The 27,499-nt window shown below is 44.8% G+C and overlaps 2 protein-coding genes and 1 long non-coding RNA gene across 13 annotated transcripts in view; 1 reads left to right on the forward strand and 2 right to left on the reverse strand.

Moving 5' to 3' along the window:
• Positions 1-8,060, forward strand: part of Vash2 (vasohibin 2) — a 42,653-nt gene extending 34,593 nt beyond the window's left edge. For 4 of the 7 annotated variants that reach the window (XR_002385591.2, XR_005873770.1, XR_005873767.1 and 1 more), the window contains 2 exons: positions 5,908-6,080; positions 6,410-8,060. The gene's annotated coding sequence lies outside the window, so the exon portion shown is untranslated. The remainder of the gene's footprint in view (positions 1-5,907; positions 6,081-6,409) is intronic. The other 3 variants (XR_005873769.1, XR_005873766.1, XR_002385592.2) reach the window with 3 other exon arrangements.
• On the reverse strand, positions 48-18,554 carry Angel2 (angel homolog 2). Of its 5 annotated transcripts, none has more exons than XM_040737591.1 (9): positions 18,157-18,554; positions 15,416-15,762; positions 10,846-11,102; positions 9,537-9,606; positions 7,422-7,843; positions 6,458-6,584; positions 6,003-6,066; positions 3,926-4,089; positions 48-2,966 (listed from the first exon to the last, which is right to left on the reverse strand). In XM_040737591.1, the coding sequence occupies exons 1-9, from the start codon at positions 18,213-18,215 to the stop codon at positions 2,815-2,817; spliced, it is 1,662 nt and encodes a 553-aa protein (XP_040593525.1). In that variant the 5' UTR covers positions 18,216-18,554; the 3' UTR covers positions 48-2,814. The 5 variants fall into 5 exon arrangements, with proteins under 5 accessions (XP_040593525.1, XP_040593526.1, XP_040593527.1 ...); XM_040737592.1 differs by having other exon boundaries at positions 15,437-15,762; positions 18,157-18,549; XM_040737593.1 differs by lacking the exon at positions 18,157-18,554 and adding an exon at positions 18,028-18,091.
• Positions 18,555-18,688: 134 nt separating this feature from the next.
• On the reverse strand, positions 18,689-19,697 carry LOC121136707. The gene is made up of 3 exons (XR_005873772.1): positions 19,597-19,697; positions 19,308-19,478; positions 18,689-18,999 (listed from the first exon to the last, which is right to left on the reverse strand). It is a non-coding gene; the product is annotated as an uncharacterized LOC121136707 (long non-coding RNA).
• Between the last annotated feature and the right edge of the window lie 7,802 nt (positions 19,698-27,499).

The raw sequence follows: 27,499 nt of genomic DNA on the forward strand, positions 1-27,499 counted from the left end.
TGAGCTTCTACTGCTCAGCATGTTTACCAAAAAGCCCGACACAGATGTGCAAATATAATTTATTACAGCTTACAAGTACAAAGTATAAAAGACTCGATGCTTTATAACTTTTTTTAAACAAGGATTAAAAGCTAGCAGATGCTAAATCCTGAAAGACAAGGTTTTGAGCATGCCTATTGTCCTAATGGCAAAGGGTGCAGCAAAAAGTAGACTATATCATTACTCTGCAGTTTCCCTTCGCATCTAAGACTTGGCCAGCAGGAGGCTGGGCCGATGGCTCAGTTAGAGGAGGAGCTGAGTGTGAGCCCCAGCACTCACATGAGAAGCCAGGTATCCACATGTAATCCCACATGAGAAGCCAGGTATCCACATGCAATCCCACATGAGAAGCCAGGTATCCACATGTAATCCCATATGAAGGTGAGTCTCGGCCTCGCTGGCCAGCTTACCCACTTTGGTATGTTCCAGGCTGGTGAGAGACCCTGTCTTAAAAATAAAAGGTGGATGGCTCCTGAGAAACAACACCCAGGGCTTACCTCTGGCTTCTAGACAGACAGACAGACAGACAGACACACACACACACACACACACACACACACACACTACACTTCAGACTGTGAGATCCGACTTTTGCAGTCAGCCAAATCAGATTGTGCTTGAAAGGTAAACACAGGACCCAGGGCCCAGAGGAGCTGCCAGCCCTTCTGTCAATAACGGCAGGGAAAATAGGTCATTTTTACTGGAGCTTTAAAAGCTTGTGAAAAGTGTCTGTGATCACAGATTAACACTGATAAGCTAACAGCAATTTATGGGTTAACTGTATCAAAGTGAAGTACATGAAATGGGCCTAAACTCGTAATATATTCATCAGGATATAAAAACTTTCACAGAGATTTTCAGGAATGTTAGCTTGCTTTCACTCAAACCTCCCCCCCAATATTAAAAAGGGACAGTTACCACCGTAATTCTCAGGACCCTTAGCACTCCACAAAGCACCACTGAAAACTGGGCATCGAGGCATTGTGGTCACTGCTGTCCTTGAAAACCAGCGAGAACCTGTGTTCTCTGAAGTACTCACGGTACATGCCGTTGCATCTACACCTCTAAGACAGTCATCTAGAAGACCTACAATAACTGTCATCAGTGAGTTACAATTTAAATTGCCAAGACTTACTGTCTAATTTAAAACTCTATTAATGAAACTCACAGTAGAAAACATAATTGACTGCATGGTAAGGACTTAGTAAAAATGCCTGTAATCTGATTCTACTTTCTTAGAAAGCAGAGGGGAGCTCTACTTACATTTATGTCTTTTACTCGACACTTGTACAGGGCTTATCAGACCTGCTGTGAGGGTTCATGGACAGTGTAAGCCATGCCACACGGCTGCACCACTGCACCAGAATGCTCAACACTGCAGCCAACAGTTAGCTGGCTGTGGCGTGCGGGGCTCCTGGGCACAAGCCGGGCCACTCTACACTCTGGCTTCTGCACTGGGGACAAAGGACAAAGAGCTGTAGAGCTATTGCTTCCTTCCAAAGACCGTTCCTTATACTTATACAAAATGTCACTCCTGACCCCAGGACCTTCTACTGTCATTAAACACAAAGGGAAACTCAGGAGGACAGAGTACAAGCCAGAGTCTGCCATCTTTTTGTCTGTCTCTGTGACAGGGTCTTGCTGTGTAGCCCTGCCTAGCCTGGACATGCAGTGGTCCTCCTGTCTGTCTCCCATATACAGGCAACATGGACGTGCATGGCATTTCTTTCCTTGGGGTCACCCAGTACAGGACAGGAGTGGGCTTATATAAAGGCCTCTGACTCTTTTTTGCATGTGTTTTCAAGACAGGGTTTCACTGTGAAGCCCTGGCTGTTCTGGAACTCTGTAGACCAGGTTGGCCTCAAACTCAGAGATTCGCCTGCCTCTGCCTCCTAAGTGCTGGAACTATAAAAGCACGGGCCATCACCAAATGGCTTTTGTTATCTTTTTAAGACCTGGTTCCATGTAGCCCAGGTGGCCTCGAACTTTCTAAGCTGCTAAAGTTGACTTTAAATGGCTCATCCTGCCTCCACCTCCCAAACACTAAGGTTACAGGCTGAGAGCCCTGCCCTCTTCTGAGGGACCTAACACAATGTAGGCGTGCCCACAGCTCAGGATGGCAGTGAAGTGGGTCAGTGTGCCCCACAACTCCAGAGCGTCATCGAGCCTGTCAGAAGCTAACTGGGTTGGACACTTGAGGATGAACGGCCCAGTGACATCTAAGAGCTGATGAGCTCTCAACAAGCACAGGGCTTTCCCAGTGAAATTCGGCCTCCAGAAAAGGCAACAACCTGAGCTTTGCAAGTCCTGACAGGTCCACCGGAAAGCACTAGATTCATCTGGAGGGCCAAGGAGATGAACTACATTTTTTAAAAATGCTATTGATTTTACCAGGACTTAGAAGTTATTTACATATTTTTACAATAAAGTGTTTAGACATTTCAGGAAAATATTTCGTTAAAAAAAACTTGTGCCGGGTGGTGGTGGCGCACGCCTTTAATCCCAGCACTAGGGAGGCAGAGGCAGTCGGATCTCTGTGAGTTCAAGGCCAGGCTGGACCAACAGCCTCCAAAACAATACAGAGAAACCCTGTCTTGTAAAAACCAAAAAAAAAAAAAAAAAAAAAAAAAAGTTGTAAATTTGTTTCTTCCAATCTGTTTCAAGCATATAGCAAATTCCGAACCCCACAGCACAAAAAATGAACAGCATGCAAACAGTTAAAAATATCTTTACAGCCTTTGAGTAGACAGGAAATTGTATAAATGAGCAACAGAGTCAGAGTTCCAGCCTAAACTTAGCCAGTAGAGGCAGGTGGTCTGAGGAGTTGTGTTCATTGGGAAGTCCATTCACAGTCCACAGGTCTTGTTCTGTAAGAAGCGACAGTCTAGCTAGAAGTTTCAAGCCCCCAACCAAAGCATCTTCAGCTCCTAGTTGAAGAAGCACATATTCAGTGAAACTGTCATTAAGCAGGCAAGATTTTTTAAAACAGTGAAACTGAACCTGAAGCCTAACAAAAAACACCTTTAATCCCAGCACTCGGGAGGCAGAGGCAGGTGGATCTCTGAGTTCAAGGCCAGCCTGGTCTATTAGAGCAAGTTCCAGGACAGCCTCCAAAGCCACAGAGAAACCCTGCCTCAACACGGCTCCCCACCCCCAAAAAAGAAAAAACCACCAAACTACCTAGATGCATAGATCCAAGCTTGGCAGAGGCTGCCAAGGCGAGTGTAGGATAAGGGAACATGATTTGAGCCCAGTCATTGTCCAAGAGTGAAAAGAAAATGCTCTCAGCTCTGAGGAGACTGGAGCTGCTGATCCCTGACGCTCTCCTGCCACCTAGTGAACTCTGTGGGCATGGCAGCTTCCAGACTGCTGAGAGCTGGGCACACTGCAGAGAAGGAATTGCCCAGAAGGAACTAACTGGGAGTCGAAGCATCAGAAAAGGGGGAAGTATGCCTTGTCTAGGACCCCAGATATCTTCCAAATGTTTTAAGATTTCCAATTATCTCGATGTTTTCTGTTTTAAAACCTGATTTCTTGAGCTGTAACGGAAATGCACGCCGGCTTCCATTTCTGAAAACAGTCACAAGCTTTCTCCCGCAGATCAGCATGACTTCTAACCTAATGAATGTCAGGCTGGTGACTTCACCATCTACTCAGTGGCTGCCACAGGAAGGCAGGATTCATGGTGGCTAGGATTTAGACCTCAGACTCTGACTGGCACTGATGGGCCAGCGGAGGACACGCTTCCGTAAGGATCGGCCTTGGGCTGTTTAAGACGTGGGCATTCATCAGTGTTCAGCCAGCTCACTTCTGCACCCAGACCCCCCCTGCGCGCCGAGACCTCGGGCCCCTGCCCACGTCGCTCTAGCGGTGGCACACTCCTCACCTGGCCCCCTCGCAGCGTCCTCCTTCTCTGCAGAGTAGAAAATGTAATCAACAGTTATGGCGCTTTGGGAGTGGCAGGTGGTCACCTCTGGAAGCCCGGTGTCGGGAAGGTAGTGAGAATAGACAGAGGACAAGCTGAAGTGGTGCTGGAGACGTGAAGACACGCTACAGTGAGGGAGGAGGAGGAGGGGCTCAGTGTCCACAGTTCTCACAGCAAACAATTTCCCATCCACTACCTTTTACTGCAGTCCACACTAAGGCCAGGACACTTGTGATTGCTTAGTCTTTTGATTTTGTTTTTCAGACAAGCTTAGGCTGGCCTCAAATTTATGGCAATCCTTCTGTTTCAGTTGCTTGAGTAGTGGTATAATATGTGTAAGCCATCATACCTGGCTTTTTTGAGTTTAATTATGTAGCTCAGGCTAGCTTCGATCTTACCATATAGCCCAGGCTGGCCTCCATTTCATGACATGTCTGCCTCAACCTCCTGAGTGTTATGACAGATGAGACACGTTTCACTGAAATAACCATATCCTGAGTCAGGGCTCCTTTCAGTGACTGTGAAACCCAGCAAATGACCACCACTGGGGTAAAAAGCTGAAGAATCAATATGCTAATTACATCTTAGAGTGACATGTGTTTGAGAGCCTCCATGTAAATACTAAGCATGCACCACTGAACAGCTTGCACACCATGGTTGTTTTTAAGGATGCTCTAAGTCAATGCTGCGCAGGGCTGCAGGGCCTCTGGACCTCTAAGTCAATGCTGCGCAGGGCTGCAGGGCCCTCTGGACCTCTGCTGACCTCTAACCAATGCTGCGCAGGGCTGCAGGGCCCTCTGGATCTCTGCTGACCTCTAACCAATGCTGCGCAGGGCTGCAGGCCCTCTGAACCTCTGCTGACCTCTAGCCAATGCTGCGCAGGGCTGCAGGGCCTCTGCTGACCTCTAACCAATGCTGCACAGGGCTGCAGGGCCTCTGCTGACCTCTAAGTCAATGCTGAGCAGGGCTGCAGGGCCTCTGGGCCTCTGCTGGGAAGAAGCCACAGGCCTATCGTGGTCTACTCTCAGGACAGCTGCCAGAGTGGCTCACGTTCACTGTTGCAAAGACATGTCATGTCACAGACAAAAGGGTTAAAGGTTATTTTCTAATACATCAAGAATTTTAAGAGTGGTTTATGCTAAAAGGAAAAAAAAATTAGGGCATTTTTAAGTTCAACAAATATTTACCAAACATCTACTAAATTCTATACATGGTTGCATATGTTAAGGGACACATAAAAATGTAGCTCAGCGGTTAAGAACACTGGCTGCTTTTCCAAAGGACCTGGGTTCAATTCCCAGCACCCACATGGCAGATAACAACTGTCTATAACTCCTGTTCCAGGGGATCTGATTCCTGCATACAAACATATTTGCAGGCAAAATACCTATGTATATAAATAGTTAATTTTAAAAAGTAATTTTTTTCTCAGAATAACATACAAAGTAAAACTGAAAAGAGTGAGGATAAATTGAAGGAGATATGCTTCTGATGTGGTCCATACATTTAAATGTTGAAAAAATCTGAGTTACAATCTAAGATAAATATCTTAAGAACCTTAAAGAGACACCATGTAGGTCTGTCTTGATGTATTAACACAGATCCACTTCTCAATCAGCCTGAACATTTAGGGATCTTTTAAACTGATACAGGCTTTGTTTCTCTGCTTCTGATGGTTTTCCTTAAATGAGGATGACATCTCTATGGCATGGTGTTTGGGTCAGTCTGCCTGTAGACTGAGCTCTAGTTAGTGAGCCTGGAAATTTCAGAGCTCCTGGGCCAGACACTGCTTAAGCATGCCAAGCACCAACTACTGCTTCCCAAGCTCTGACTCCCTGGACCCTCACAACCCATGTAATACATAAGGGAACCTTAGAGATGCCTGGTTCTCAGTTACAGAGCAGCAGTAAGACAGGAATTCACGGTATCCATCTTAAACCCAGCAGCCTTTGCCTCCTGGAATAGCATCAACTTCATCTTGGATCCAAGTGTTTTCTGAGGTAATTTTTGGCATCTACCGCTGCTTTCCAGAACTCACTTTTCAGCTGCCATCAGGACCTCTGTCTTCTCCTGCTGTGCTTCCGCCAGATCACTACCGCTGTCTGAAAGAGCAGAGGTGAGCGTGTCAACCCAGTGTGCACACTGTTTTCTTCTAGGTTGCCACAGCACAGCTTTCTCTAGAGCCAAATTCATGGTATGTCTAGTTGAGGTCTGGTTAAATGTTTCATCCTATGGCTATATTTTGATGGTCTACAGAATCGGGGAAACATGCAAGCAACTCTAAGGCAATATGCAAGCTATTCATCTATAAATAAATGTTGGAATTTAACTTTTAAAAAGGAAATTTGGAACATATTAAAAGAAGGATGAGCAAATAGTTATTTATATACATGAACATTTATGTCCAAGATGCTGAAACTGAAATTTTAGCCTATGTTTCCACAGGGAAGACCATTACCCAGAAGACTGCCAAAATGTACTGCAAACACTCACCTGTCTTTTCTACTCTGGGAACCTGCGGTACCTCATATACACAGTTCTGAGAGATGCCTAGGTTTGGGGGCCAAATTGGAATAGATAAAATTCTCTGTCCCCGTGAAGACTGTTCCTGGCCAGATACCTGCACAGAATTTCAACAGGCACCTTAAGTGAATAGAGTTTAACTAATTTATATGTTGAAAATTTTATATCTTAATAAAAGTAATCAGAAATGGTAAGCATAGCCTTCATTTTATATAAATGATTACTTGTGATTATAAACTCCCATCCAAATACAGTTCAGTACTCACTCGTCATTTACATGGAAATCATAGGCTCTTCACATAGGTATTTTCCTCATTTGAACATCTAGGTATGTACAGCTTCCAGCTAATACTGTCTTACTCTTTTTGCTACCTGTAATATAGTTTCTGCTGTGTCAAATGCTGTGATTAAGTCAAATTTAAAACTATCACTGAAAATTCTGTTGGTGGAGGACTTATTCTGGTTAAATTGAAAACAAAATGATCTAAAACAAGCAGAGGAAAGCATGAAAATATCATTCAAAGCCCAGTAAGAATAATTCTGAGCTGAAGAGAACACGTATTCCAGCATTACACAGGACATTCCTATGTAAAGGAAAGCTTACACAATGAGCATGAAATGACTGTATTGCCCAAGTCCAGCATTCAGAACTCCTTCTACTCCCACCCCCGTGAAAGAGGGCTTTCAAGTTATCCTCGTCTGTCAACACTTTTCTTTCTACCAAGGTAATTCCTTCAAACAAAATCCAAAGTGGACAGGACAAACAAACCGAGTGAACAAAGCCACGCATTCGTAACTGAGGTATTAGATTGCCCAGTGGTTTTCACACAGCCATGCAACGACCATCCTCACTCTAACGACGACCAACTGGGCCCCTCATGCTGATGGGCAGAGCAGCTGAAGCCCACTCCTGCCAGATGAAGTGAGCACTTGCCTTTCCAATCGCAAGTCCTTCATAATTCAGCTTTCCTTCCTTTATGAAACTATAGAGTGGAGAACCAGGAACAGAATTAAAGTCACCACACATGACGATGGGACAGAAGCTACCGTCTTTCCGATGGGCCACACTGGAAATCTCTGCAAGCAGCATTGCCAATTGGGTGAGCTTAATATCTCCTCGCCGTGGGTTATACAGGAGATGTGTGTTAGCTATGCAGATGGAGGGGGAGGCTGCACGTGGGATCCTGGGCTGCAGGAGTAACACCAGTCCAATGTTGTCCCTGTCCAGCAGAGGGATGTCACGGCGGCAGAACTCCACCGGGTTCACTGACAGGAGTGAAAATCTGGAGTGTTTGAAGCAAATGGCACAGCCGTCGGGTTTCCTTCCTGTCTTCATCTTATATTCACAATGATAACCTACAAGGAGTGAGTTTGAAAGAGACTGTCAAAGCACACCCCTCTTGATAGTTTGTGGCAGTGTTTGACAAAGCATGTGTTGTAAGACAGGATGCTAGTCTGTGTTAAAACCACAGCTTAGGGCTAGAGTCGGGGACGTCAGGGGAGACCATGGGCCCAGCTAGCCTAAGAGTATTTTAACTTCAGCACTTAAGAAAATAAATTCTGTAACATCTTATTTCTTTTTTCTCTTCTCTCTTTTGGGGATGGTAGTGGTGTTGGGGATCAAACCTCACAAATATTAGGCAGGCACTCTACCATGGATCTACATTCCCAGCTCAAAAGTCTTCTGAGACAGGGACTCACTATGGACTTCATGCTACCCGTGAACTTACTCCGAGTGGCCTTGATCTCCTGATTTTAATGCCTCAGCATCCCAAGTGCTGGGACTTCAATGTGGCCACCACACCATACACCTTGTAATGTCTAAACAAGCAGAGAGCAGGCTCCCATACTTGTAATACAAGCATTGGAAGGAGGCGGGTGCATTATGAGTCTGAGCCAACCTGGGTCATACAGCAAGACCTTGTCTCAAAACCAGTATGCACAGTAGCTTTCTTTACTGGCAGATTTAACCCCCCCCAACTCAGTCATGACAAGGATAGTAAGGCCTTACAGTAGTTTATTCTGAGCTTTTTGCCCTCTTTTCCCCATCTCATCTCTGTGGACCACACGGCCTGAATACATGTCAACATTAGAGCCTTTCCGTGCTAGCTCTGCTGGCTAGGTGCTCTAGGTACAGCCCCACCTTCACTTGCCCGCTGCTTGTTTATGCACACCGAGAGGAGGCGGCCAGCTGCTGAGACAGTGCTGTGCTCACTTTCTGGAGCAGTGCAAAGTATAGGCAGGCACTCAGAAAACACCTGCTAAGTGAATGAATGCCACATGCGCATTTTCCTATTTCCTGTCTATAAATTCTAGAAGCTTCATCAAACAAGGCTTTATCTTTTATCTGCAAGGCCATTGTAAAGCCTACTCTTGAAGGCCTGGTCCCTGACCTTGTGCAGCACAGACCCGCAGAGGTGCAGCAGCTGAGTGACTGGAAACATTTCCCTTTCAAGATCAGATCAACATGAGATTTCCAGCAGAAATGCCTCATTATTTGCTGGACATTTAGAAATACGCATCACATTTTCAAAATTAAGAGTTATCCCAAAGGCACTGGGAATGGCTCAGCAGTTAGGAGCAGCTGCTGTTCTTGAAGAGGTCCCGTGTGTACTGCTGGCCACCCATATGCTAGCTCATAACTGCTTGTAACAAATTCCATAGGATCCAATGCCCTTTTCTGGTCTCCACAGACTCGGGCCCCACACATGGCACACAGACATACAAGCAGACCCCCCCCCACATACACACACACACGAAACAATAAATAAATGAAATTCAAAAGTCATCCCCAGAGTTGGAGAGATGCTCAGTGGTTAAGAGGACTGGCTGCTCTTCCAGAGGACCAGGTTCAGTTGCCAGCACTACACAGTGGCTCACAACCACGTGTGACTCCAGTTCCAGGACATCTGATACCCCTTTCTGACATCATGAATGCAGGCTAAACTTACACACATAAAAATAAATCTTAAAACTTTAAAAAAAAAAGCTAGTTGATGGTGGCGCACATCTTTAGTCCCAGCAAAAGTAAATAAAGGTTACAGTGTACCCAGTGATTCCAGACTTGGCTTGATTTCCGTTCCATAATGGTCTTCTTGAACTTCCTGCAGACAAAGCACCTTCAAGAAAACAGTGGTTTGGATTAAAACACAGATGACAGCCTGGAAATCAAAGTCGCATGTATATCTTTTCTTATTCCTAGAATAAATAATTCTCTTCCTTTTAATTATTTTGTTCATTTATTCGAGACGGGGTCTCTCTGTGTAGTCCAGGCTGTCCTGGAACTCACTCTGAAGACCAGGCTGGCCTTGAACTCAGATCTTCCTGTCTCTGCCTCCCAAGTGCTTTCGACTAATGGCGTATACCACCACTGGCCACTGTTTTTTTCTTTAAACTTTTTGAAAAAAAACTATTGCTCAAATATTTAATATCACAAGAAATGTGTTTCTAAACACCTTAGTATCTCAAACCCACGGCCCACACTCATGTGGAATAGTACTCTTACCATTTAAAATGGTCTATTTCCTGAAAGAACTTTTTGTGTTCTTATATGTGAGGTTCTCTTTCCTGAATTTCCATGTTCATCATGACTAAGCTTTTGAGTGTCACTATAGAACTCAGAGTTGTTCTCCTGTCTCAGCTAGATTACAGGCTTGGGTGACTTTATTTTTACTTTAGATATGAATGTTCTGCCTGAATTTCTGTGCACATGTTCATGTAGTGCCCACAGAGGCAGAAGAGGATGCCAGATCCCCTAGAACTAATGGTAAGGATGGTCGTGAGCTGCTATGTGGGTGCTGGGAACTGAATTCAGGGCTTCGAGAAGAGCAGTCAGGGTTTGTAAGCATTGAACCATCTCCCCAGCCCTATGGTACTCTCCTAAAAGGTGGTTTCCTCCAGCATCCCTCCTGCCAAAACAAAAACGAAACAACCTGTTTCCTTAGCTGGGCATGCTGGCACACGCCTGCACTTGGCATTCCGTAGGTAGAGACAGGAACACCAGGAGTTAAAGATCATTACAGGCCAGTGTGAGCTATCAGAGGTCCTGTCTTAAACAAAAAAAGTAACCGGCATTCTTTAAATGCTGTCATCTTACCTTGTAGATGAATTTGTGCACAAATTATTGAAATTTCAAGTCCAATATTTTTACTTAAAATGCTCCGTCTGATCCTCAAAGTTGACCAATACTTTAAAACTTTCAGCTCTTTTGAAAAGCTAGGTGATTATTTCTCAGTGACCAAAAACAAGGAAGCCGCATCTGGCTGACAGCTCCTTACCCCAGACAACATGCAATAGCACACTGCCCAGAATGCACACTTTTCCTTAGGAGAAAAGCTGACCCTGGTTTACACACTTACATCTGCATCAAAATGCTTGATTTCCTTCAGAATATTGGGGAAGCGGAAGCCCCAGTGTAACACTGGGCGCCGGCAGTGTCTGTAGAGATGTGAGTTGTCCTCCAGTAAATCTTGTGAGAGTATATTGTAAGACATCACTGAAAAGTCAAACTTTTCCCCACTGTCCTCGCACGTGGAGGCAACGTTTTTGTCTTCTAGGTCCTTCGTTTTTTCTTTATTATGGCCACATAAATACTCCCAATTCCTTTTTATTGTTCCTGTTAAAATATATTGGACAAAATAGAAAAGAATCAACCAAAAGGAGAGCAGATAGTTTTCTGTTCACAAATACTTTTTCACTTAAAACTCCCTCAGCCACTGAGTAAAATGGTTTTCTTTGGAAACACCAAGCTAACAGTGAGGCTTACAAGCTGTCACAGTGGGCTGACTGAGCAGAATCCACGCTGACTGAGGCTGGCACATCTTTCTGGAGGCTGCATCTGCCATTGGTCTCTGGTTCAGAAGATGTCCATCAGTCATGCTGAACATTCTTTAACACAATGAGAGACTCTACCAGAGCCAGCTTTCCAGAGAGGATTTCCTAGCATATTTCATTCCATATCAAGATCACTGGTTACCTTAGTCTAGAATTCTGGTCTATGCATGAACAGAGGGTTACATAGAACGAAATGTGAGAACAGTGTTTAGTGTCTAAAGGTTAGAGTGGGGAAGCACAGACAGAATGAACAAAATGAACTGTTACAAATTATAGACGACAACCAGGTGGTGGTGACAACACTCCTTTAATCCCAGCACACAGGAGGCAGAGGCAGGCAGATTCAAGGCCAGCCTGGTCTACAACGCCTGGTTTAGGACAGGCTACACAGAGAAACTGTCTGGAAAAACGAAAGGGGAAAAAAATCATAGATGATAAAATGAGTCTCGTAATATAGGGATACCAAAACACGAGTTAACATGACATTACAGAATGCTCTAGACAAACAGCAGAAGCTGGTGAATGAGTTTTGTATACAACCACCAAGTATGCAGCAGAGATCAAACTCTGCAAAGTCACAGCACTCTTTTAAAAAGCAGTGAAAAGTATAAAAATAATGTGATTCTGTAATTACAGAAACTTCTCGACTGAGAAATTATCATTTTCTAAGGGTGCATGTGTGAATATATACATATGCATACATATTTTACCTATGTGTATGTATATATGATATATATATATATATATGAACACATATATAGATAAATATATCCCAGGCCTGGGGGCACATGACTCCCGAGACTTTCAGCACTCGGGAGGCTCAAGTAGGAGGATCAAAAGCTCAGGGTTAGCATGGTCTGCATGGTCTGCTCAAGGACTGCCTGAGATACATGTAGTGAGATTCAAAAAAAGGGGGGCTGGTCATTACTTAGTTGTTGAGCACCTATCTGGCAAGTGGGTTCAATGCCCAGTGCCAAAAAATAGCAAGTAAATACATTCATCTTTGACTTCCTGTCTTATTATGCCACATTAGTGAGGACATATGCTTAATTTCATGGAAGCCATGAGAAAATGATGGACATTTAGTTAACCCACAAACTCAACAATGAGGAGGAAACCTACCCAGAAGGAATAGATTTGGAAATGGCTGGCCAAGCAAGCTAGGGTAAATGACAGGCTATCGTCCTCTGTCCTGCACACAGGTTTTCATGTCACTAGACTACAATACCTAAAATTCTAAGTGAAGTTGCCTGAGCATGGGGCCTACATCTGAGGCAGGAGGACTGCCAAGAGTTTGAGGTCAGCCTGGGCTACAGTGTGAGTCCCTGTCTCCAAAATCAAACCAAATAAACCAAAAAGGAAACATCAAAACAGTAAACTTACATGCAGAGTGAAAAGGAAATATATGCTAATATGCTGTCAATAAAACATGTTATGGGAAGTTCATTACATCGTGGGAAAGTGTATCACGGGAATGTCATTACAGCAAGTTACTTTCCTCGGTGTCTAAGCATCTATCTACCTCCTGCATGGAGGGTTAGACATTTGACCACACAGAGGGTCATCAGTGTGATTAGTGAGGGCTGGATGGACTGAGGGAGCTAATGGTAGGAAGATGCTAAGGGAAGGGATCCAGAAAAAGGTGGAAAGAAAGAAAATCAAAATAGAGAAAAATCTTTGACAATACAGAATTCTGTCCAAGGCAGTCTCATACCCAGATGAGCGAAAGAACTTAGCCCTCCCTTTCCTACACTGAAAGACTTAAAATTAAAGCTAATGGTACTAGCTCCACAGAATTATACTGAGTTACAATCACAAGCTGGGGTGTTCCCTGCCGGTTCAGCCAGACTGAAGTTTTCGTAAGATGGAAGGGCTCCATCATGCAGTGTGCAAGCTTTCACCCCACTACAGCACCATCCTCTGTCACTACCTCAATGAAATACACAAATAGAGATCCAGACACTCATTTGCTGTTTCTTATAAGCATGTACATACAGTGTACATGAAATACATGGAGACTATTCGGGTCCTGGTCAGGACTTTGTAATGGCACTTCTTAAATAATAGTACGGTGGCTTTCAAACTTCTACAGCTCGTGGAGCCCACTGGCATCCTTTTCCTGTCCCAAGAACACCATATCTCTGCTGAGGGGGAAACACAGTCCACCCTGACCACCTTTGTTTTTACTAAACAGACACAAATGTGTTTAAATGCTAGGTTCCATGGAGGACTCCCTCACAACCATTGACACAGTGAACAGTCTCTGGTCGTCATACAATTTACAACAAATTCACACTGCAAAAGCTTATATACCTTCCATGTCAGGAGGAACAAGGTGATCACAGCAGAGAAGAGAGATGAACCAAAGAAAGTAAGCAATAGGCCTGAGCAGGTATTGGGTGCCTAATTACAAAGTCAAAATTGTGTCACACAAATCCTTCAAAACTTTAAAGTGACAGGCAAATTAGTAAAGGCTGTTCTCTTGATTGAAAAATATTAGTGAAATATCGGAAGTCACATATATGGCTTAACGAAGAGCCTTTTCCTTATTCTCAACACCTAGGAAGAATGGACAGATAAGAAGTCAGGTAGCAATCAGAGATTACCAGTATATCAATGTAATTCCCCATCCAGTTCTGGGAAAACACCACCACCACCACAGTTTTCTGAGTAGTCATTATGAAGCCAGTATTACATCAGGCATGTAGACATATCTCATTTTGTCTGTAACAGGCATTCATAATAGGTGTTATTTATTACACCAGAAAACCAGGGAGCAGAGGTTAGGTGGCCTTTCCAAGCTTGTGCAAGCCACAGCGGCAGAGCACAGAGGGTAGGGAGTGCTTCCTAAACTTTACCATGCTTACGCTGCATGTCAAAATCCCATCTGCAAGCATACAGAATTACCAAAGGTTTCAAGACAGGAGTGTGAATTGGCCTAATGAACACAAATGAAAAACTGGGGCCTTCTAAGGACCCTGATTTCAATGTTTCATATGATCACTTATTTCCATATGCTATAGTTACATGTTATATACACGGATTTCCATAGTCAAGGACTTAGTGTCTACTTACATGTGTGTGTCTATTTGAACTAGCTCTTTGTAACTGTAGCAATCAATTTCTGCCTTGGGACCCAGGTGAATCCTCCAGAGAACGTTATGGCAACAAAGGACAAGGAGTCTGAACACTGAGGGCTCAGGAGCTCGCTTTCAGCTCTCCGCCTCTGCCCCAGCTCCCTACACACCAGCGCCCGCGCAGCCGCCTCCAGGGTTCAGTAACAAGGGCAGTTCGAGCGAGTTCTTACATACCTCATGACACACTGGGATCAGAGTGGGTGGGGTGCATGAGCTGTCTAGAAGTGAAAGCAGCACAAGAAAAGCAGATGGAATCAATATGGAGTCTCAGGAGGCCCACAAAGTTGAGTAAGACATGGCTCCCTTTCTAAAAGGTAATAATTCTGACTCTTGGGTTTCTAGGACTGGGCATATAGTTGGGTTCAATCCCTAGCATTGAATAAAAGAAAAATATATATGTAAGCTATTTATAGACTCCAATTTGGGAAATACAGATTTAACATGCTAAAATCTTATTCTGTAACATTTAATTTATGGTTGTTTCTAACAAAAGAATCCTTTTATATTATCTATTTAAAGTCACTATTAAAATGAAAACACAAATTTTTTTTTTAGATCAGCAATTTCCCCTGGCAATCTAATCTCTAAGTCATCAAAGACTCTTTTCAAAAAATGCTGGACATGAAAACTATTCTTAATTTTTTCATTTTTACCTACTTCTGTTTTCTACAATGTGATTTAATCAGTAGAGCCATTTTCTACTTTCATATTCTTATATGGTCTACTAAGTACTTACACAAACTATGTAAATCTACTTACACAGTCTACTTATATAGTCTTATAGTCCTTTTCTACTTTATAGAAAGAGACACAGTTGAAAATGAAGACACCATTCCTAACAGAATAGCTGCTGGCTAAAAATAAACACATCTCTAAAATATGGACGACGATGATGATGACGGTTCATGGTTAGATTCTATTGCTTCAACTTAGCTGTTGTTAACATCTGTTCCTTTACCAAGATAAACATCTCCTTTACCATGGCGTTTTCTTCGTTTGGATGAGGGCTCATCTTTGTCAGAATTCATGATGTAACTGGAGAGATGGATCGAGGATGTGTTGCTCAGATGGTCAGGTCTCCAATTATAGTACTGAAACTGAGCTCCAGACTCACAAAGAAGAGGTGGCCTACAGTTCAGTGAGAAATGCCTGCTACTCAGGTATGGGTAGGGCACACGAGAGTAATGTCCAGGCCACCTCAGACAACTGGAAATGTGTCTGTTCCAACAATACCTCTGCAGATCTTCCAACGGTGTAGTCCAATCTTGACCCAAACTCTTCAGAGGATAAGGAAACATGGAGTACCTAGAAGAAACAGAGATACTCCTTGAGGTACCACTTTTTTTTCAGCTATAGTACATAAAATTCAAACTATGTTCTCCAGGTGAGATGTCATCTCATATTTAAATTTACTTCTAAATCTGTGAAGGATGGCCAGTCAGTAGTGGTGCACCGTGGTGATATTTTATTTATGATCTAACAAATAAAGCTTACCTGAAGATCAGAGTACAAAGCTAGCCACACTAGTTAGCCACAGAGGCCAGGCAGTGGTGGACACGCCTTTAATCCCAGCACTAAGGAGGTAGAGGCAGACGTGATATGGCTGGGCAGAGAGGAACGTAAGGCAGGAGGAGACAAAAGAGAGATGCAGTCTGAGGAGCAGTGCAGTCTAAGCAGTCTGAGGACAGGATCTGAGTGTTGGCAGAGATAAGAACTCTCTAGTGGCTGGCCACTTTGCCTCTCCGATCTTCAGCATTAATTCCAATATCCGACTGTAAATTTTTATTATTAAGAACAATTAGGCTGGGCTGTTGTGGTGCACACCTTTAGTCCCAGCACTTGGGAGGCAGAGGCATGTAGACCTCTGTAAGTTCGAGGCCAGCCTGGTCTTAAGTTCCAGGACAGCCTCCAAAGCTATACAGGGAAACCCTGTCTCGAAAAACAAAAAAAGAACAATTAGAATTAGTGCTAAAGTGAACACCTTTGATCCCAGCACTGGTGAGGCAGAGGCAGGTAGATCTCTGAGCTCTAACCAAATAAAAGCATGCACGCACACACACACACACACACACACACACACACACACACACACACACACCAGCATTCCCACCGTTTACAAGGATGCTGGGTTCTCTTGCTGTCCCAGACAGCACTTAGAGAGCTGAGCCATCTTCCCAGCTCACCAGGCTGCTCTCAAGTTCCCAGAAAGCACTGCACCTTGCATATGGACTCCTGACTGCATTCTCTGCAAAAATGTTAGGATTCAAAGAACTCCATTCCCTGGGATTTTTGTGTCAACACTGACTATCATCAGCCGGATTCTGCTTGAGTTGCATTTCCTTAGTACATGCTATTTTTCATTTGAAAATACTTAGCTTTGACTACACATTTGAAACTTAATAGTCTCAAACTGCTCTCTGAACCAAACTTGACTATAAATCTTTAAAGGCACTATCTTGTCACTGACCATGAAAGACATTCAAAGTCATTCAGTACTTGGACCTTTTTTTATTTTTAAAATTCAAAAAGAATTTTTTTGAGCCAGGCATGGTGGTACACACCTTTCATCCCAGCACTCAGCAGGCAGAGGCAGGCAGATCTCTGAGTTTAAGACCAGCCTGGTCTGCAGAGAGTTCCATGACAGCCAGGGCTACACAGAGAGACCCTGTTGTCTCTAAAAAACAAAAACTGGTCTTGAACTCTAAATCCTCCCGTTTCAGACACCCCCAAGCCCCCACACCCCGAGCGTGCTGGAGCTGTGGCTTTACCATCCTGATAAGTGACTATACTGCAACCTGCACCGTGGCACTTATTCTCTGGATTGGCAGCAATTTATGCCACTATCTTTTCTGAGGACCAGAGCCTCTATTTACTTTGACCGGGTCTCTGGTTCTTAGAAAACACCGCTGAACTGAACTGCCACAGGAACCAGGCATAGCAGAGTTCAGCAGACTCCAACAGCTTATGTAACGATGCTGCGCTGCTTCCCACGCGTGGCACACCAGACGGTTTCAAAGGTTACGAAAACCTTTAGAACCTCAGCATCTAAGTCTTTAAGTTTATTCGAGAAAAAAAAGCCACAGTCGGTGCATCAAATCTAAGATTCGGCGGGCACTCTTTGGGGTGACATTAACAGAGGCGGCATGTACTGTGGCGCTTTAAAATTTCAAGGGAGTTTTTATTTATTTATTTTTTTTAATTTTGGAAGCGGAGTTTTACTTCAAATTCAGGCCAAGCTCAAAGCCACGGCTATCCTCCTGCCTCAGCCTCCCGGGTGTTGAGATCGCAGGAGTGAGCCATCGTGCCCGACTCTCCAGGAATGAACTTAAAGAAAAACACGCGCCAAGGGGTGAGAGCTTCCGAGCGCCGGCGGAAAGCTGGCCTCCGGGTGACGCAAGTGTGCGAGCCGAGGGCGCTGGCACAGCCACCCCGGGGCGCGCAGCCTCCCTCCAGGCCAGGCCTTGCGCGCGCGCGCACGCACGCGCGGACGGCGGCGGCGAGCGTGGAGGCCGCGCGAGGGCAGCCGGACCCCGGAGGCCGCCGCCGCCCGCCCGGCCGCCCGCGCGTTACCTCTCCCTGGGTGCCGCCAGGCGCGTCCCCGCCGCGGACCCTCTTCCTCCGCCTTCCTCCCGCGCCGCGCCCCGCCCCGCTCCGCCCCGGGCCGCCCGCCCCTCCCTCCTTCCGCCGCACGCGACTGACCGGCCTCGCCCCGCCACACAGCGGCCGTAGCCCCTCCTCACACAGCGCCACGTCTCCATCTTGGCTGTCTGCGCGAGTCCAACGCCCAGGCCCGCGGCTGCGCCTCAGCCCCGGACGCTCGCAGGGCCCCGCCGGATCCCCATCGCTCCGGCTCGGCTCGGCTCGGCTCGTGCTCGGTTCGGCTCCGCTCGGCTCCCAGCTGGCCGGCCGCTACGCATGCCGGGAGGAGCGTCTCGCCGCCGGATGGGCCGCCATCTTGCCTTCAGGGGCTAGTCCTTCGGCGGCGCGACTCCAGGCATGCGCAGAGCGTGCGCGCGAAGCCGCTTCCGCGTAGGACACCAATCCGGACCGCCTCTTAAAGGTGTGAGCCGGTGCTGAGCGGTACTGATGTGTGTTTTTTTTTATGTGCCTGGGTGGATCATTCCAGTTCCAGGGAATCTGGTGCTCTCTTCTGACCTCTGTGGGCACCAGGCATGCATGTAGCTCACAGACATACATACCGGCAAAACACCAAATACATCAACAATAAATAAAAATGTGGAAAGAATTTAGTGCCGAGTCTTATCACCCCTTTCTTCCCAAAGCCTGTGGGTCATTGCAGGAGGGAGCAGAATGACCAGAAGAGGCAGAGGAGGTGGGTGATTGTAGGGAAACTTCCAGACACAATGGGCAGTTGTACACACAGACTCAGCGTGCACAAGACCTGTGCGAAGTCAGGCCACACAAAGTTCTCGGGGGGGATGGGAGATGCCATGACGTCTCAGGGAGATGATGCCATGACGTCTCAGGGAGATGATGCCATGACGTCTCACCCTTCACTGGGGAGCCTTTGGCAGCTGATGTCTGTAGGAAGAAGGAAAAGTGGGTTTTCTTCAGGGATGCATCCCTCATACTCCAGGACATGGCCCTACCCTCATAAGTGGACCTGGAGGGTTCAAAAGAAAACCGCACAGGAATCAGAAGGGGATAAGGGAGGAATTGGAGGGGATGAAGGGGATGGATTTGATCAATACATCATATGCACGTATGACATTCTCAAACAATTTTTAAAAAAGGGTTTAGCGCAGAAATAGACGCGAATGAAACCAGTTCACCTAGTCTTTCCCCTGAAAGGAACTGAAGTATTTTGGAGCCCGGATACTCGCCCAGACCTGAGACCCGAGCAGTGTCTGTTGCCCTGGGGTTGCCAGGCTGATCTGGAACAGAAAGAAGGCACCGAGTGGGTCGGGAATGAAGTCAGTGTCCCTCTGCGGATCACATCGGCAGTGGAGACACCTTTCAGAACATGACAGTGGCACTGGACCGCACTGAGGACTCTGGGACTGGAAATGGAGAAAATGGGGGTTAGCGTGCAGTCAGGTCGGTAGACCGCTTCCCTGGCATGCACGGAGTCCTGATTTGATCCCCGGCACCACGAGAACCGGGTGTGGTAGTGCACACCTGTAATTTGAGCATTCTCAAGATGGGAACAGGAGGATCCGGTGTTCAAAGTTACAAAGAGGGATCAAGGCCAGCCTGGGATACATGAGATTCTATCTAAAAAACAAAAATTATTCTAGAAATAGTTATCAAAACGTAGCAAAAAGGAAAGTAGTACTCAGAATCGGAATTTTGAGCCATAGCAGAGATCTTAGAATTACCTGAAAAGTAGCTTTCAAGTTTCTGAGCAGGAGAGGGGCCAGGCCACAACAGGTATGGCTGGAAATCCGTGCACGATGGGAAGGACCAGTCGACTTTGCTCCGAGTGCATGGAGGGCGGGGCCAGGACCGGCACAGCACTTATGGCTTGCTAACCAGTTCAGATCATCTCTGATGGAGTGGCCCCATCTCTATAGATTCCAGAGGATCCTAACTGCACTGGCAGTCGGGATCTGTTCACTCACTCCGTTATCCCTACTCTCAAAAAGCAAACATTAGAGACGGGTTGAAGCACTTGGCTTCCCCCGGAACAAGCCAGTCCCGCAGCTTCAATCACTGGCCTAGTGCTTTCCCCTCCCACGCGTATCGATGCAAGCATTTTTAACAATAGATCACGATTTTACATGTTTTAAAGCTATAAAAATGGCCGGGCGCTGGTGACGCACGCCTTTAATCCCAGCACCTGGGAGGCAGAGGCAGGCAGATCTCTGTGAGTTCGAGGCCTCCAGGACAGCCTCCAACGCCACAGAGAAACCCTGTCTCGAAAAAAAAAAAAAAAGATATCGCATCCTGTATCTTTCTACAACTTACTTTGCACTCTCAGCACTCTGTTTTAAGATTTAACCACACTAGTCCTAGGGGTGTAGTTCAGTGGTAGAATACTTGGTTAGTATGCTCAAGGTCCACCCCCAGCACTTCAAAAGACAACTTGAAATATTTTGTTCTTATGCATTTGTACTTCCTAGCTTTCGTTTTCGCTATTGTCCTCAATGCTTTTAGAAGTATTGCTCGTATTTTTGGTGTTTCTTTGTACAGTCCTGAGGGTGCGGTTACCAAGGATGACGGACGCTGTTCATGCACTAGGGGAGATAGAGATTCCTGTTACTCCATATAGTGATTTCATTTCTATTTCTGACAGGGTTTACTACCTTCCTCTTTCCTTTCATCCTTCCTTCCCTTTGTTGAGACAAGGGTTTGCTCTTCAGCTCAGGACTCACTGTGTAGCCTAGGCTGGTCTTGAACTTGCTATCTGTATCTTGCCTCCATTTTCCTTGTGCCAGAATTACAGTTTGTACCTCCATACCTAGCTCCTAACACAGATACTCTAATATATATTATTAGATATAGATAATGTTAATCTAATATATTAATATACTATTATATATTGTATAATTAATATATCTATTAGTATAGATAACTATATATATATATAATGAACATATATATTCATCATATATATGTTGTGGGATGCCCTTCTTTATGTTGTAAATATATGTTGCTTTTATTGGTTGATGACCTACCTGTACACAGCAGTCCAGAAGCTCTTCAAGCAGACCTCCCTCTTCTTTGGGTTTTGTTTTTGTTAATGGAGATGCTGTACATCACTATCCTCTGAGCCAAACACCCACCACCTTAGTTAGCTCAGCTGTGCCCTACATGTAAAGATCTTTATAGCTGGGCTTGTGAGTGCTGACTTCCTCACAGAAGGAAGATGCGGGGAGCGGCCTGAGACCTCGCCTACGCATCCAGCTACTCCTGCAAACAGTGTGCGCAGTTCTGCAACCAGGGGAGGCTGGCGTGTATAGACCAGAGAGACCAGGAAGGGGGCTACATCGATGTGACCATCCACTGGAAAGCCTTCACCCATGCTGAGGACAGCTGCTTCTGGGCATCTCATGCTGTAGTAGTGAGCATCCTCTAAGAAAAACTCATTGGTTCCCTGGTGGGGGGGAAGGGGGAATTTAGGTAGAACCAAAATGAAGTTTATCTTTGGGACCTTAGGAGGCCGTTAGACTTTGCCTAGGCCCTCACCCTCAGAGAGAATTCCTAAGGAAGACCTAAACATGGCCTCACCTGAGGTTTGAGAATGGACTGAAAGTGCCAACCCTCTAATCATGTGGTTGTTTTCACTGACTACTTAGGTTCCCCACCTCCAAGGCCCCAGACATAAATTATGCTGACATCACAGAAAAAAAAAGATACTTAGCACATAAGAGATTCTATGTTTCAGCACCTGTGTATCACAGAAAGGAACTAAAAACCTGCTTAATTTTCATATTATAACTCATACTATGTACTAGAAAACAAGAACAAGGATCAAATACAAATGCTTCTTATTCTAAATCGCACAGTGAATGGAGACTCTGAAGGGCCAAACTTTATTGTGGGCGTGTTTGCACACACACCTGTAATTCCAGCAACTGGGAGGCGGTAGTAGGACAATCAAGATTTCAATGTCATTTTCAGCTACATGATGAGTTTGCAGTCATAGTGGTGCACGCACACTTAAAGGCAGAAGGATTGCAAATTTAGGTCAGCCTGGGATTTGTAGATAGTTAAGGATAATCTGCAATATAGAGATACCCTGCCTCTAATGGAACTGGAAAGTTCCTGGGCCAGACTGTAAGGCTCTGGTTGGGCAGGTGTGTGTGTGTGTGTGTGTGTGTGTGTGTGTGTGTGTGTGTGTGTACCTCATAATGACAACCTGGACTGTTTTTACTAGAGATGTTAGCTTATCCGGAAATATTTCTCAGGATTTGGAGGTGACCAGAACATTTGTCATTGAGTAAGGTGAGTTGAGCAACACCTTAAATTCTTTTTTATACTTATCTTTTAGCTTTTCCTTACTTTCTATGCATCACCAAAATATTTTTAAAAGAACAAAAAGACAAGAGTAATTTTATACCCTTTAATTACATATGAATGGTATAAACATATATGTATGATTCTGTAACTGTAATGTGGTAGATTTTCACTTAAAGAACAGGATAAATTTGCATTAATCAATAATCCAAAATAGATTATTGCATAGTATCACAATACTCATTTATTTTACAACACCATTTTCCACATCTATTTACTTTAAAATTTTTAATTGGTCGATCCATAGTACTTATTTATCATGTATTTGGTACATAGATACAGCTGCAGTGATTAAGTTAGAATAAGTAACATAACCATCACATAGAATATTTATTATTTCTTTGTTGAAGAACATTTAAGATCTTTTCCTCTAGATATTCTGAACTATCCGAGGTATTATTACCAACTATAGCTGCCCTATTGTTCTGTAGAATGTTAGAACTTAGGCTCTTTTTTTTTTTTTTTTTTTGGTTTTACGAGACAGGGTTTCTCTGTATTGTTTTGGAGGCTGTTGGTCCAGCCCGGCCTTGAACTCACAGCGATCTGCCTGCTTCTGCCTCCCGAGTGCTGGGATTAAAGGCGTGTGCCACCACTGCCCGGCTGACAACACCCATTCTTGAGGTACAAAAAAATATGAACACCTGACAACCCTTTATGTATTGAAACCATGTTACTTTCATTATCATTGAAACCAAAACCATGTTACTTTTGTTATCATTGAAGTTGTGTTACTTTTTGTTTTTGTTGAAAACAAAACCATGTTACTTTTGTAATCATTGAAACCATGTTACTTTTTGTTCTTGGTTTTTAAAAAAAAAAATTATTTATTTATTTTATGTGCATTGGTGTTTTGACTGCATGTAAGTCTGTGTGAGGGTTGTCTGATCCTTGGAACTGGAGTTAGATAGTTGTGAGCTGTCATATGATTTTGGGAATTGAACCCAGGTCTTCTATAAGAGTATCCAGTGCTCTTAACCGCTGAGCTGTATCTCCAATGCCCCCATATTACTTTTTGTCTATAACTTGTGCTTTTATTTCTTCTGTGATGTTCTTTAAATGATCTCTAGGAAGTTGCTTTTATTTTTAAATTATTTAAAGTTTTAGGTTCACCTGTGAGCTTGAGCTTGTGTGTATGTATGTATGTGTGTCCTGTGCCTGCAGAGGTCGGAAGAGGATGTCAGATTCGTAAGAAATGGAATTTTAAGGATGATCACCAGCTACCATGTGGATGCCAAGAACCAAACCTGGGTCTTCTGCAAGACTAAAAAGTGTTCTTAACCACTGAACTCTCTCTCCCGTCTATTTTCTGTCCATCCACCACGTGTGTACCAGTGTACCATGACCCAAGTGGAAGTCAGAGGGCAGCTTGTGGGAGTTGGTTCTCTTCTTTGTCATATTGATTTGGAGGATTAAACTCAGGCTGTCAGGCTTGGCAGCAAGTGACTTACCTGCTGAGGCATCTCTCCATCCCTAATTAACATTAAAGAATTACATTTATTTGTGCATGCACATATGTGGGCATGACACAGCATGTGTGTGGTGCGGAGGACAACATGCAGGAGTCTGTTTAGTACTTGGGAGTCAACTGAGGTAATTAGGCTGCTGGTAAGTGCCTTTATGCAATGAGCCATTTCCCTTGTCCCGTGGATTAGCTTCGATTTTAGCTTTGGTTAATTTAGACATGGTTTCTGTTGTTTATGCTGGTTTAAAACCTTTGTCTAGTAAGAGTATCAGCTCCCTTTTCTTGTAGACATTGTTTTTATTGCACATGTATGTATTTTAATCCACCCCTGTATGGGGACCATACTTTACTTTTTTTTTTTTTTTTTTTTTTTTTTTGGTTTTTCGAGACAGGGTTTCTCTGTGGCTTTGGAGGCTGTCCTGGAACTCACTTTGTAGACCAGGCTGGCCTCGAACTCACAGAGATCCGCCTGCCTCTGCCTCCCGAGTGCTGGGATTAAAGGCATGCGCCACCAACGCCCAGCACTTTTTGTTTCGTTTTAATTTTTACTTTTTTGTTGTTGTTGTTGGTTGTTTTAGTACTTACTTACTTTAGACAGGGTCTTACTATGGACCCCTGGCTTGGAACTGGAGATACTCCTGTCTCTGGGATTACAAGCATTCACTTTCATACCCAGCTGTGGTGGTTAAAATGAGAATGGTCCCCATGGGCCCTTGAATTTGAATCCTTGGTCCCCAATTGTTAGAGGTGTTTGAGAATGCTTAGGGGGTATGACTTTGTTGGAGGGAGGTGTGTCGCTGGGGCTGTGTTTTTAGGTTTCAGAAGTCCATGCCATTCCCAGTTAGCTGTCTCCCTGCCTTGTGGGTATAGATCAGGTTGTGAGCTCAGTTACTACTTTAGCACCATGCTCCCTGCTGCTGTGCTCCCTGCCGTGTTATTCGTGGACTCTAACCCTCTATGTAGACGGACTTTTCTTTGGGCCTCAGCTCACAAACAATGACACAGAAACTTTAAATTATTAAAGCCCAGCCTTAGCTTATGCTTGTCCCTCTAGCTCTTATAACTTAAATTAACCCATTTAGTTTTAATCTACATTCTGTTGTGTGGCTCGGTCACCTCTGATTTGTACCGTGTGTCCAACTTCTTTAGAGTCCCACAGATGTCTTTCTTTCTTTCTTTCTTTCTTTTTTTTTTTTTTTGGTTTTTTGAGACAAGGTTTCTCTGTAATGTTTTGGAGGCTGTCCTGGAACTTGCTCGGTAGACCAGGCTGGCCTTGAACTCACAGAGATCCACCTGCCTCTGCTTCCCGAGTGCTGGGATTAAAGGCGTGTGCCACCAACGCCCTGCTCCACAGATGTCTTTCAAGCACCTACTTTCATCTCCCATGTCTTCTCTCTCTGCCTGGAAGTCCCGCCTATTACCCCCTGCCTAGCTATTGGCCATTCAGCTTTTAATTACACCAATCACAGCAATACATTTTCACGGTGTACACACATCCCACACCACTCTGAAACTGCGAGCCCCAATAAACTCTTTCTCCTCTAAGTTGCTCATGGCGTCTCTTCACTGCAATGAAGTGACTGAGAACTCACTTAGAACATAAAACGTCTGTGGGGTGGGGGTAGGGACGTCTGTATCATTATTATTATTATTTTGAGACAGGTTTTCCCTGTGTAGCCCTGGCTGTCCTGGAACTTGCTCTGTAGATGAAGCTGGCCTCAGAGATCTACCTCCCCCTGCCTCCCTAGTGCTGCTGGCAGCCAGCACCTTTACCTACTGAGCCGTCTTGTCACAGAACACATTTTGTCCCACATAAGATATATGCCATTGAAGTTAGTCATTTTTGTCTTGAACATCCTCAGTAATCAGCTTGAGTTTTTTGAACACAACTGGCCATTCTGTGCGTCAGCACGGCTCACTTCAAGCACTCCACCCTTGAGGCCATCAGATGAGATCTGGCTCCTTGAGTCCTGTGACCAGTGTTGTCTAAAGTTTCTAAACTGAGTGTAGGTGGAGCTTTCCCATCATACCCGTCTCTGTTTACGCATGGGCCGGCCACTCTCTTCCTAGCTCCTGTCTTGCTGACCCGCCATGTGTGCCAAGAATAGGCTTTTTAAATCGCACGCCTTTAATCCCAGCGCTGGGGAGGCAGTGATCTCTCATAGTCATGTATCCTCTTCACAATGCCGTCCTTAGGTTTGAGTTGGGAAAACTCATGGTGCTTCATGGTCCCGGGGGAAGTTCTGGAAAAGCTGCTAGTGGGGAGACAGACAGGTACTCAAGCTGGAGGAGCCGATGGACAGGAAGTGCCGCGCCTGCTGCGCAGCCTGTATCCGAGAATGTGGCAAGGTGGTCGGGATAGATGACACAGAGACCAGTCAGTTGCATTAAGAAAACTTTATGCTCCCCAAATCGGCTTAGGACAACTTCCCAAGAAAAACGCTTCCCTCCAGAAAAACTTCTGCCATCCACACACGCACAAATCTCCAACAGACCTTTCACAGCCCTCTCCTTCCTCCTGGCTGGTGGTTAAATCTCTGGCACCAGAATCGGGAACAGCAGGGAGTAGCTAGCCATCGGAAGATCAAAGTCATGGTGTTTCAGTGAGTGAGCCCTTATCAGGAATTTATGGCACTGAATTGTTTTCAGTAAACATGTTTTCAGTAAACATTGTCTCACAGCTGCCGGCTCCCAGGCTGATGGAGGAGTGGGTTTCCGGCCAGGGTCTGTGATCCCCACAAGGAAGGACCTGTCCAAAATTCCGCTTCTTGTTATTATTATCTCTTTAGATAATAATATGTAGCCTTGGCTCACCTGAAGTTCTCTGTGTAAACTAGGTCAGGCTTGCTTTCATAAGATCCACCTGTCTCTTCCTCCTAAGTGCTAGGATTAAAGGTGTGTACCACTATGCTGGCTAACATTCTGGTTCTTTTTTCTTTTTTGGTTTTTCGAGACAGGGTTTCTCTGTGTAACAGCTCTAGTTGTCCTGGAACTTGCTTTGTAAATCAGGCTGGCCTCGAAGACACAGAGATCCACCTGCCTCAGATCCTGAATACTGGGAATAAATTCACACCACCCCTGCCCCTAACGTTCAGATTTTAATAGTGGCAATTAAAAGGTTCTATTTGTGATTAAAAAAAATCAATTATTGGTTGGGTGAGATGGCTCAGTAGGTAAAGGTGCTTGCTGCCAACCGTGACTACCTGTGTCCAATCCCTGGAACCCACATGGTGGAAGGAGAGAAAAACATACACACACATACAGAGACACACACACACACACGGACACAAAGACATACACACACATATGTAATAAAATTATTACACAGGTTTTGAAATCTAAGATATAATTGTAGACTTGACTATTCTTTTAGTTTCAATGTTTTTGCTCCATACACTTTAAAGACTTGTTATTAGGTGCAAATACATTTAGAATTAGTCTGTCTTCTTAATGGGTTGGACTGCTTATCAGTTAACTTGGTTCTTCCTTACTCCTGATGTTTTCTTGGGTTGTCAGGGGCAGAGTCTATGCTTAGCAGTTGTGAGCTACCACTTGGATGCCGGGAATTGAGCCTCTCTCTTTCCTCTCTCTGTATGTGTG

The sequence above is a fragment of the Mesocricetus auratus genome, unplaced genomic scaffold (assembly GCF_017639785.1).
Source record: "Mesocricetus auratus isolate SY011 unplaced genomic scaffold, BCM_Maur_2.0 Super-Scaffold_100676, whole genome shotgun sequence".
Lineage (NCBI taxonomy): Eukaryota > Metazoa > Chordata > Mammalia > Rodentia > Cricetidae > Mesocricetus > Mesocricetus auratus.